The 9,687-nt window shown below is 35.7% G+C and overlaps 1 protein-coding gene across 1 annotated transcript; it reads left to right on the top strand.

Moving 5' to 3' along the window:
• Positions 1-1,827: 1,827 nt before the first annotated feature.
• On the top strand, positions 1,828-6,023 carry LOC146137885 (uncharacterized). The gene is made up of 4 exons (XM_083393817.1): positions 1,828-2,560; positions 3,623-3,724; positions 4,612-4,736; positions 5,684-6,023. Exons 1-4 carry the CDS (start codon positions 2,340-2,342, stop codon positions 5,881-5,883), a joined length of 648 nt encoding a protein of 215 aa, XP_083249943.1. The 5' UTR covers positions 1,828-2,339; the 3' UTR covers positions 5,884-6,023.
• Positions 6,024-9,687: the final 3,664 nt, after the last annotated feature.

Below are 9,687 nucleotides of genomic sequence, written 5' to 3'. Positions count from 1 at the left end.
TAGCCCAACGCACGACTATGACGTCACAATGGACTATTCAACTCAAAGCGTGCAATCACGTGCATGAACAACTAATGTCACTTTGCGCGTATAGGTCGAGCTTGAGTTTGGCATTCTTTCTTTTGTCCCATAATTAGGCTTATGTACGGCAACGTTACTATTACTCCGTTTATTAACCTTGGTTTAAAAAGTTGCCTAAAAATTTTCTTGCACAAAAATTTACTTCTTTAGCAGCGTCGTGTGTGGATTTTTTTAGGTGCTTCGCGGTCCCAGAAAATTGTCTCGCGAACCCCGAAAGGAACACGGATCCCAGTTTGAAAACCTCTGACCTAGCCGAATAGCATCAGCTGAATTCGAAAACGTAGTAGGCTAAATGCGAATATAAAAACAAAATTATATTTTAGTGTATTATGAAATATAGTGACTGCGAATAGTTGTTTTAGCTGAGCTATGTTCTCTGTGCTTATCGACGGAAGGTTTTCTGTAAACAAAAACAGATAAATAAGTTGCGACACCTCGGTGGAAAACCCTTTCAATTTCGCCCGCTTTGAACCCTGTTTCGTGCGTCGGCGAGTCACGAAAGCGTGACATGAAAAAAGCGAAAGGCCCTTGGGCATAACACTTCCTTATGTCCAAACTCGATTTGGTAGTACAGCAGTGTTTGTGTTTTTTATGGAAGTTTCTGACCTATGAAATACACACCATCGTTGATTCTTTTTACCTTGACTAGCTATAGATTAGTAGACAGAGATAACTGATAAGGGGAAATACGACTATAACTCAAGTACGTGCATTGTATGGTTAACTCCAAATACATATAGGTCAGTTAGCCAGTCGACAGTGGTCCGTTTAATGAATTTAGCTGTGCAAGTTCATTAGATAGATCTAAAATAGTTTGATTGCATGACCGTTATTTCTACGCGTTAAAATATCGCCCAACTAGATTGTTTGGTATAAACACAGACATTCAGTCTTAGTCTATTGATGCTTAAGCTGTGTCCATGTGCGATCAATAGCCAGCCGTAGAACGGGTTTAATCAAATCGATCGCGATTTGACGACGTATAGTTTGGTTTCACGGCAATTTTCAACAGAAAAAGCTCCAGAAACATATCAGGAAATGTTCTATCACAGACAATAGACCAGGGGTTCTGAAACTTTTTTTACCGCGGACCCCTAAATTTTTTTTTTGCCTTGTGTGGACCACTGTCGGCAAAAAAATCGCGGCCCCCAAGGGGTCCATGGACCCCAGTTTAAGAACCCTTGCAATAGACCCATGACGCATATAAAAAATTGTGTTTTTATAACGATATCCTACTTTATTGGCCTTTATCCATTTAAAGCTTAAAATAAGTGTTATATTACGCAGTTGATATAATAAAAGAACTGCTGCACGTGGAATTAGTAAAATTCTTTGTTGTTGTAAGAATTGCCATTCAAGTGTAATTTTTAAATCTTGACCCAAAACAAGTAGATCAAAAAGAATATAAAAAAAATCCATATTAAATAAAACTGTTTCAGTGTATTGTGTAATTCACTTACATCGTTGAAAGAAGGTGTTAGCTCACTTTACCCAACTACCCGTACGTAACGTACCACCAAATAAAGGTTTCCTCAGTTTCTTTTCAGTTGGGTATTTTTCTAGCTCGGATTCAATTATCCGTACGTACCACTAAATAAAGGTTTGCTTAGTTCCTCTTAAGTTTGGTATTTTCCCGCTGTCGCCTAAATCACTAAATTGCCACTTTGGTGCAACGTATGGCAAATCTATACTTGTCGAATCCGTGATGCTTAATAAGATCGACAATTATCAAGGCCCGGGGCTGTGTATTGCACACTTGTTAGGCAATATATATCTAACGAACGCTATATGTTACCAACTAAGAGTCAAAAAGTACATTTGTTGACAGTCAGCGCAGCGTGTAAGTTTACCTTAAAAATCAATTGCAGCGTGTGCGTGCAGTTCACACCTGATGCGATTCATAAATTATTTCTGCGCTAGTGCGTCGACAAAATATTTTGGTGTCTGTTTGTTGAATAATTCACTGAACTGTTTTGGCTTCAACCGAAAGTTTCATTGATTTTACGACTTGCAGGACGAATATTGCTTTCAACAATACAGTATTGTATTGCAGCCAGAATGAACAAACCACGCAAAACAACAGCTAGTGAATTATTGAAAACAGATCCCTACCTTTTTTACTGAAAAACAGACTCTCACTTTAGTTATCATACTTTTTCTGTTTGTAAAAATTTCCAAACTGGAATCGGTACAGAATTGAAAAAGACCTTAGGCTAATATATGCTGAAAAATGTATCCTGGCTGTATAGGTAAAACTTATGGAAATTTCTCTTTTGTATAGGTACAAAATGCATACTCGTAGTTTGCTTATTTTTGTCGCGGCCATTTGTCTGTTTACCGAGCCCCTTTGTGAGGGTAAAGGAAGGGGCGGTGGGGGCGGAAGAGGCGGTGGGGGCAGGGGTCCAAGTAGGGGTGGTTCATCGCGAGGAGGTTCCAGCAGATCCGGCAGCTCAAAGCCAAGCAGAGGCTCTAGGCCTAGGTACGTCGTCTTTCTCTTACTTTCGTTACTATATCATAGAAAATACTTTTGCGTGTAACAAAAAGGGGAGGAAGTTGAAGTGTATGCGGATAACTTAGCCCAGCGGTTCTTAAACTTAAAAATAAATATATATATATATTAGAGTGACCGATCGTGATCGAAAATACTTTTGCTAATTTAAAAACAATACCGTATGTTGGCCAGCTACATATTGGTAATAAAACGTCTATGTTTGAATTCTGTTAAAATTTTAAACTGCGTAAAACGACTCATACTGATGATTTTTTAAAGTTTTATGTCATGCAACTCTGTTTCTATCATTTATCGCACCACGTACGAGCATAAAACTTACTATCAGGATAAAATAGTGCTATAGTAGGTTGTGTTTAAACTTTAAACAAATATTAGAATGCATTTTTTAGATTATATGGGATTGATATCAACTGAGTTATACACGTTGTTGCTTGATAGTGCGATGCGTGTTACTATTGATATTTTTTCGCTAGAAGAATCCGTCGTTTCATTCATAAGTCAGTGGCACTTTTTTTTGGAACATACTTAGATTACTCTTCTGTGTCTTCGTTTGTATACACAGACAGCGCGAAATTGGCCACTTGGACAACTATTTTTCCAATTGCGTATGGCAGTAGTAAGGTCGGATTTAGATGGGGCCCAAAACCATGAAAGCCCCCAATATGCATCTTTTGATAAGTTTAACCAACAAATTGTAAAAGTGTTTAGTCTTTTAGCGCACTGTTCTACGAAATCCTTTCTGTCCAACATAAAGCTGGTGCATGTTCAATTCCTTAAACATCTTCGCAGTATGGCCTTTTTGCGCTTTGTGTGAACATTTTACTAATTCGGCGTAGTTATTTACCTAAGGAACCATCGATGCTAATCTTATGTCTCAATGAGGCAAGTTGCCAACTGAACCGAAATAAACGCGCAGTGTGTCAGGAGTGATACGTGGACTCAAAAGTGATTTGTTGGTATTTGAGGCTACCGCTTAGGTAGTGTGATTATGTGACACAGATTTAACAATTTTCCATCTGCTTATTGAAGGCTTCCGCTCACCAGCACCATCGTCGTGGCCGCAGTCCTGTATACATCAAGGCCGAGATACAGAACTTACAGTACGTCGCCAGCGTACGAATCGGACTATTAGTAAGTTTTCTACTTTTTTTACAATTAGTATGATTTTCTATAAATTTGGTTCGAATATATCGCTTAAAGCCTTAAGACAACATGTCGGCTTTTTGGTTGTGTCACAAGATACTACCAAATGCTTTAGTGGTCCTAATTGCTTTCTTGTCAATTTTCAATTATTTATGAGTCGGACTTTTTATTCATGAGTTGCAACTATATTGCCCAAAACATTTAGTAAACAGCCTATAGCGTGCCATACCGCTGCGTTTTGCCTTATTCTTCTGTATAAACTAAACTAAACATACGTGTTTTTGCCTGACTAAACTAAGGAACAATATTATATTAGAGTCGGGCACAATAATTTGTCACTATAGTTGTGTATCAAGGTAACCAGACAATCCAAGATTGTTTTACGAAAGACGTAGCTGTTTTATAAAATATCTATTTTGCTGATATATTTCATTGTAATTGGTCCATAAATTAACAGGTAAATACTTTAAATTCAACCTGGACCATTGAAACCCCCAACTATTGTCGTGCTGTTTGTAATTTTTTGCGCCACATCAAAACAAATTATGTTGTATATATTGCATGGAGGTTGTCTCTTCTTTTATGTTTAAAACTATTTACATAGAGTTGTTTAGTAAAACTGCAAGGTATTGTTAATAAAAAATCGTTTAATTTTAACCCTGTCTAGTTTTTGCTTAACATTCAATGTAGCGAGTAAAATATTAAACAAAAACTAACATTTTTTAACATCGAACTCGAGGCACTTCGTGGTGTCGAGAATCTTTGTCAGTTTGTCAAGAGCAGCGCAATATGGAGCACAAATGGTTTAACATTTACGTATGCGATTGATTCCACGATTTTGCATTCAAAAATTGTTTTGTTAATTCTACCCGCAGTTATTACGACTCGACCGACCTTAATCCGTCCTTCAACGTGAACGGGAATCAGGCTTACACAGCTTTCTTTCTGCCATACAGTAGAGAAACGATCCTCGACTGTCTCATCGTACCCAAAAATCACAGTAAGCAAAGAAATTGAAGAAGCGATAATTGTCTTAAAAAGATTTCTAATTTTTTTTTGCGATTGTCAATCAGAAGAGCTTTTTTTAAACACATTTCTATTTGTTGTCTCACCGAATGCCGAAATCTTGAAGTATAGGTTTCTTGGGCTGATCAATTTTTATTTAAATGATGATTACCTAAGTCATCTGTCTAAAAAATTGTTTAAGTTACTCGTTTATAATTAAAACAGGTCAATGGATTTGAGTCAATATATAATAACGAGTCAGGACATTTAAGTTGAGTGAAATAAATGTGATCTACATATTATATTTATTGCATTTTAAAATACAGTAATTCTTCCATTTGTTCGTGAAACCTATGGGAACTATAATCCAAATTAGGCCTTTTTCGCAATGCACTGTAGACGTCATAATTATGAAATATCAGTAATTGCATTCCATGACGTATTGTTTTTAAACATCATTCGCTAACCTCATTAAACCACAAGACGCATAATTTATCAGTGTGGGTTGTAAAAAAACTTCCTTCAAAATTTACTTAAGTCTAAGTCAAGTCGTTTTCAATATAAGTCCGCAAGTCGGGCCATTTTTAATGAATGAGAAGTCAAGTCCCCATCCGAATCATTTTTATAGCCAGTCAATCAAGTAGGCCTAATGTCATTGGAATCAAAATGAATGTTGAACTATTAAAAACAGTAGTTTTATTTTAAATAAGCAATATTTTGTATAGCAAACAACGATAAAACGGAACATATAGCATGAACTTTTGTTTACACTAAACTCTAAGGGTAAAAACTAATTAAAAAAAAACAATTAAATATATACATTTGCCCTAATTACTTTTCGTCCAATTTAAGTCATTGATAACGTTATAAAACCAGGGACTCATCTCATCATACATATAAACCACAGGCTCGCAAGTTATAACAACACACTCCACAATGCAGGTAGAAGCGACTGTCCGCGCGCATTTAAAAAATACGTCACCAACACTACGCGATTCTACTTTCCGAACGAGTTCAACGTCACCCGCGGACTGGCGAAGATCCCGACCACTCAAATCGCCCTCTGCTGCGGCGCCTGGTCTCTACTGCCATCTGCTGCTACCACGCTGATGCTACTTGCGCTCAGCTTTTTGAGCCGCTGAGCCTCGGTATCGAGGAGTACTGCTGTGTGTCATTGAACGCTATTAAGCGAAAGATTTGTACTCGAACTTCTTGTGCGGCATTTTGTTTCGAACTAGATTTACCTGTGGTGTTAGCGCCGCTTGCTTTTAATTTTTTTTTTTAAACAACTTTTTAACAAACAACTTTTTACAACAATGGAAAAGTATGTTCTCTTCATACATTGTTGCTTACTTGTAAAAAAATAACTTTAAATTTTTTTTTCCAGTCGCAGTTTTTAATAATCCTCCATAAAAGTTCAAAAAGCAAGCGCACCACAATTGCATAGATTTTATATCCTTGGCGTTTGATAGATTTCATCAAACTTTTATTCACTATGCCGGATTTTTAAATAAATGCCGTCACAAAATGTGTTTACTTGAGTCTACAAGAATAATCAAGATTTTTGTTTGAGGGCGTGGTAACCATTGACACCATTAAATAAGTCTCGTGCGCAAACAAGTAACGAAAATAAAAAAACAAAATACATTCAAAGATACTGGACAAAAGCCTTCTCCACTAAGATATTGGCAAAATTGCCATAAGACAGCAGGTTCTTTCAATGACAAAAGCTAAACAAAAAAGTTCAAACCTTTACCATTTTGTAGACACTCTAGGCTACTTTCCGTTATTTCCATGGCCTCTATAGCATCGGTTCCCAAACTTTTCTCAAAATTTGCCGTGTGGACTAGTTGTAGTTATTTTGATATTTCACGGCCCTATAAAATTAAAGGGTCAGTTGACCCATGTTTCTTGTGATGCTGTATCGTGTGGGCGCCTAATATTGTTGCTGCTCTCCTAAGGGTCGCACTCGCATCTCACTTTAATTGTGAGAAATTGTTTACTGGACCCATTTTTATATACAATACGGAACATCACTTTCAGTTACGTTAATTAAATTACACATTAATTTACACTTACAGGAGAACGATACACCGTAATATGCGGTGGTGATTAACAATCAACAGCTTGATGGCTTCAAACAATTTTATTCACGCAAAATCCGGGCATTGCCCAAATGCACATAATATATCGCGCATTATTGCAAAAGGCTGCATATTATTGTTACAAGTAAATACCCTATATAACCTGGGCAACGCCGGGTATTTCGTCTAGTAGCTTTTATAATAAAAGTATGTAATTAGGATATAGCCTACTAGGCCTAAAATTAAATATTAGAGTCATAAAGTACAATTCTAAAGTAAGATTTATTTCGAAAAAGGCACACGCACACAAACTTCAAAGGTATGGAAATGTGCAATTTCTTAGCATAAAACTTTGAAAAAAAAACGTTAACATCATAAACATAAATTTGGATGAATTGCAATTCCACTGAATAGGTGGCTTTACCGCCAATTTCATTATTAGGAAAGCTGTTAAAAATTGCACCGACTTAAAACAAAAATCCCCTTTTTTACGAGGACTTCACGTCTCAAACTTGTACAGGGGATGCAACCAGCAAAACAATTCGAAGACCGCACATATAGACTACTGATGTTGACAAAACATTGTAGGCTAAATAATAAAAATGCTTAACAGTCGAATAGGACAACAAAAAATAAAAACTACTCTTGGCTTCAGCAATTTAATAGGTTTTGAACGTCTCTTTAAAAACAACAAAAACACCGAAGGTCTATTATAGGCCTATTTTATAGCCCTATATGTAACGTTGCAATGTAGTGTTACAATTTACGAAAGCAGAACAATGTTTGGGTTGGCTGTTACAATGCTTTTTAGGAGCACAGTTAACTCCATGAACTCCATGTTACTTATTATAAACGGCAAGTGTCGGGTCCATATGCTTTTGAGACAGGGTCGGATCCATATGCTTTTATTTGGGACAGGGGCTATGAAACATTTTAGGAATAGCGTTAGGCTTACAAAGAACATACTTCTTAAAACGATAAATCTTACCAAACCCATTGTTGTTAGAATTCATATGGCAAAAACTAAAATATAGCCTACGCATTGTCGTTTTTGTCAATCAATTGAACAATTATCTCTAATCGTAATCGCACAATAGACCGACACGAAAAGAGTCATTGACAAACTGCAGGCTAAGTACAATTTTTAAGCTCTATATCTAACTTTTATTTAGCGCGGCTGTAGGACCCTATACTACTTTGAATTTATTTAAATGTAGACCTACAAGAGTCGAGCACATCTAATCTAACTTATAATATGCTCCAATAAAATGCGTGCTCCCATCGACAAAAAATTCCATCTACCTACCCGTGATTAGTATTCTATGAATTTGTTAGGACTGCGAGTATTTTAACTTTTGTCATGTTACAGTATTCGCTGTACGCAATTTTTACGAAGTTTTATGACGAAACTTGCAATCTTGCGTTAATTTATTTGGTAATAAAGTTTATGAACATTTTTGCTTAAAAGCTTATACGCCTCAGAATCAATATTTTGGTAGAACGCAGAAAAGTTGCGTATAAGAGCAGAAAATATTGAAATATTTTAAAACAACAAGTTTTCGTTCTAAAGTCAGAGAAGCTTTTCGTGTGAGTATGCTAAACTATTCATTTAGATATACTATACCCAGTGCTTTCTACTCATAGTGGCTAGTGCATAATTATTTTGAAACTTTAAATCTTCTTTGTAATAACTAAACTGAATACTATGGAAGATTTCAAGTTCTCATCTTAACAATATTTAGCGGTTTGTTAAGATTGTTCCTAATACAGTCTAATTATCAACATCATCAAAATGAACATAAAAAGAAATAAATTTCCGTGCAAAAATTATTTTTAAGCCAGATCCGAAACTTTAGATATTAAGTGTGGGAGATGTTGAGAAAAGTTGCTCGACTTTAACAAAGTTAATGCTACAATTTGGACGGCTGCACTAAGTTTGCTTTGCTGTTAAGTAAGTAGTACTAAATACTGAGCGCAACTTGAATATTTTTTGTTGTTGCTGACTCAAGTTTCCGCAGCTGAACAATTTTTTTCCTTGAAATGCTTGGTTATATTTTATCAGCTTATACACGTTGACTATGTGATGTAATAATTTCTGGCCACCTAAAATTTACGCCAAATCTTTGTTCTAAACATTCTGCCAAAATGATCCAATTTATATGAATATGACACAAAAACAAACATTTTTTATAATTGTACCATTCCACACCAAAGTGGTTTAACAGAAAGAGATTGGCTTTACATAAGAAATAAACTTTAATAGTCATACTACTGTCCACAATTAAAGAAAATACAATACAATTTAATTTTAAAAGCATTTTACTGTGATTTAAACCCCATCCCCGCCCCCAATCTGCATTTCAGGGCACCTCATCTTGGTTGTGCAGCTTGAGGTGTGCAATCAAGTTTTTACGACCTAAGGTTAAAAATTCGACCTCAATTCAACCTTTTTTCAAAATTGCAATGTGCAGTATACTAATTCAGGTATACACACAAATTTAGTTTTTAAAATGCCGGGTTTACAACTGCCATAGAATGCAGGCCAGATACTCTCTATTGTGTGTGCAAAGTTTTATGCTGTTTGGTTTGCAGCTTGGCTTTCAGTTTAAGTGTGTTGAGTTTTATTTTCTTTTGCATTCTAATAGTCATATTTAATATTATCAAATCAAAAGTGATATTTTTTTATGTTTAATTTCACAAACATATTTTTGATAAACAATAGTTGTTTTGACTCCTCTTTTTGCTAAAATATGGACAGCATTTGTATACATAAACATTAATCTTGTCTCAAATGACAGCTCTAAATGATTTGAATTTTATCCATTGAAATTAATAATACAGTATTGTTTCAACAAGGTATAA

This window comes from Ascidiella aspersa, chromosome 7 (genome assembly GCF_963924565.1).
Source record: "Ascidiella aspersa chromosome 7, kaAscAspe10.2, whole genome shotgun sequence".
Taxonomy (NCBI): Eukaryota; Metazoa; Chordata; class Ascidiacea; order Phlebobranchia; family Ascidiidae; genus Ascidiella; species Ascidiella aspersa.
This window is presented reverse-complemented; position numbering and strand designations above follow the sequence as displayed.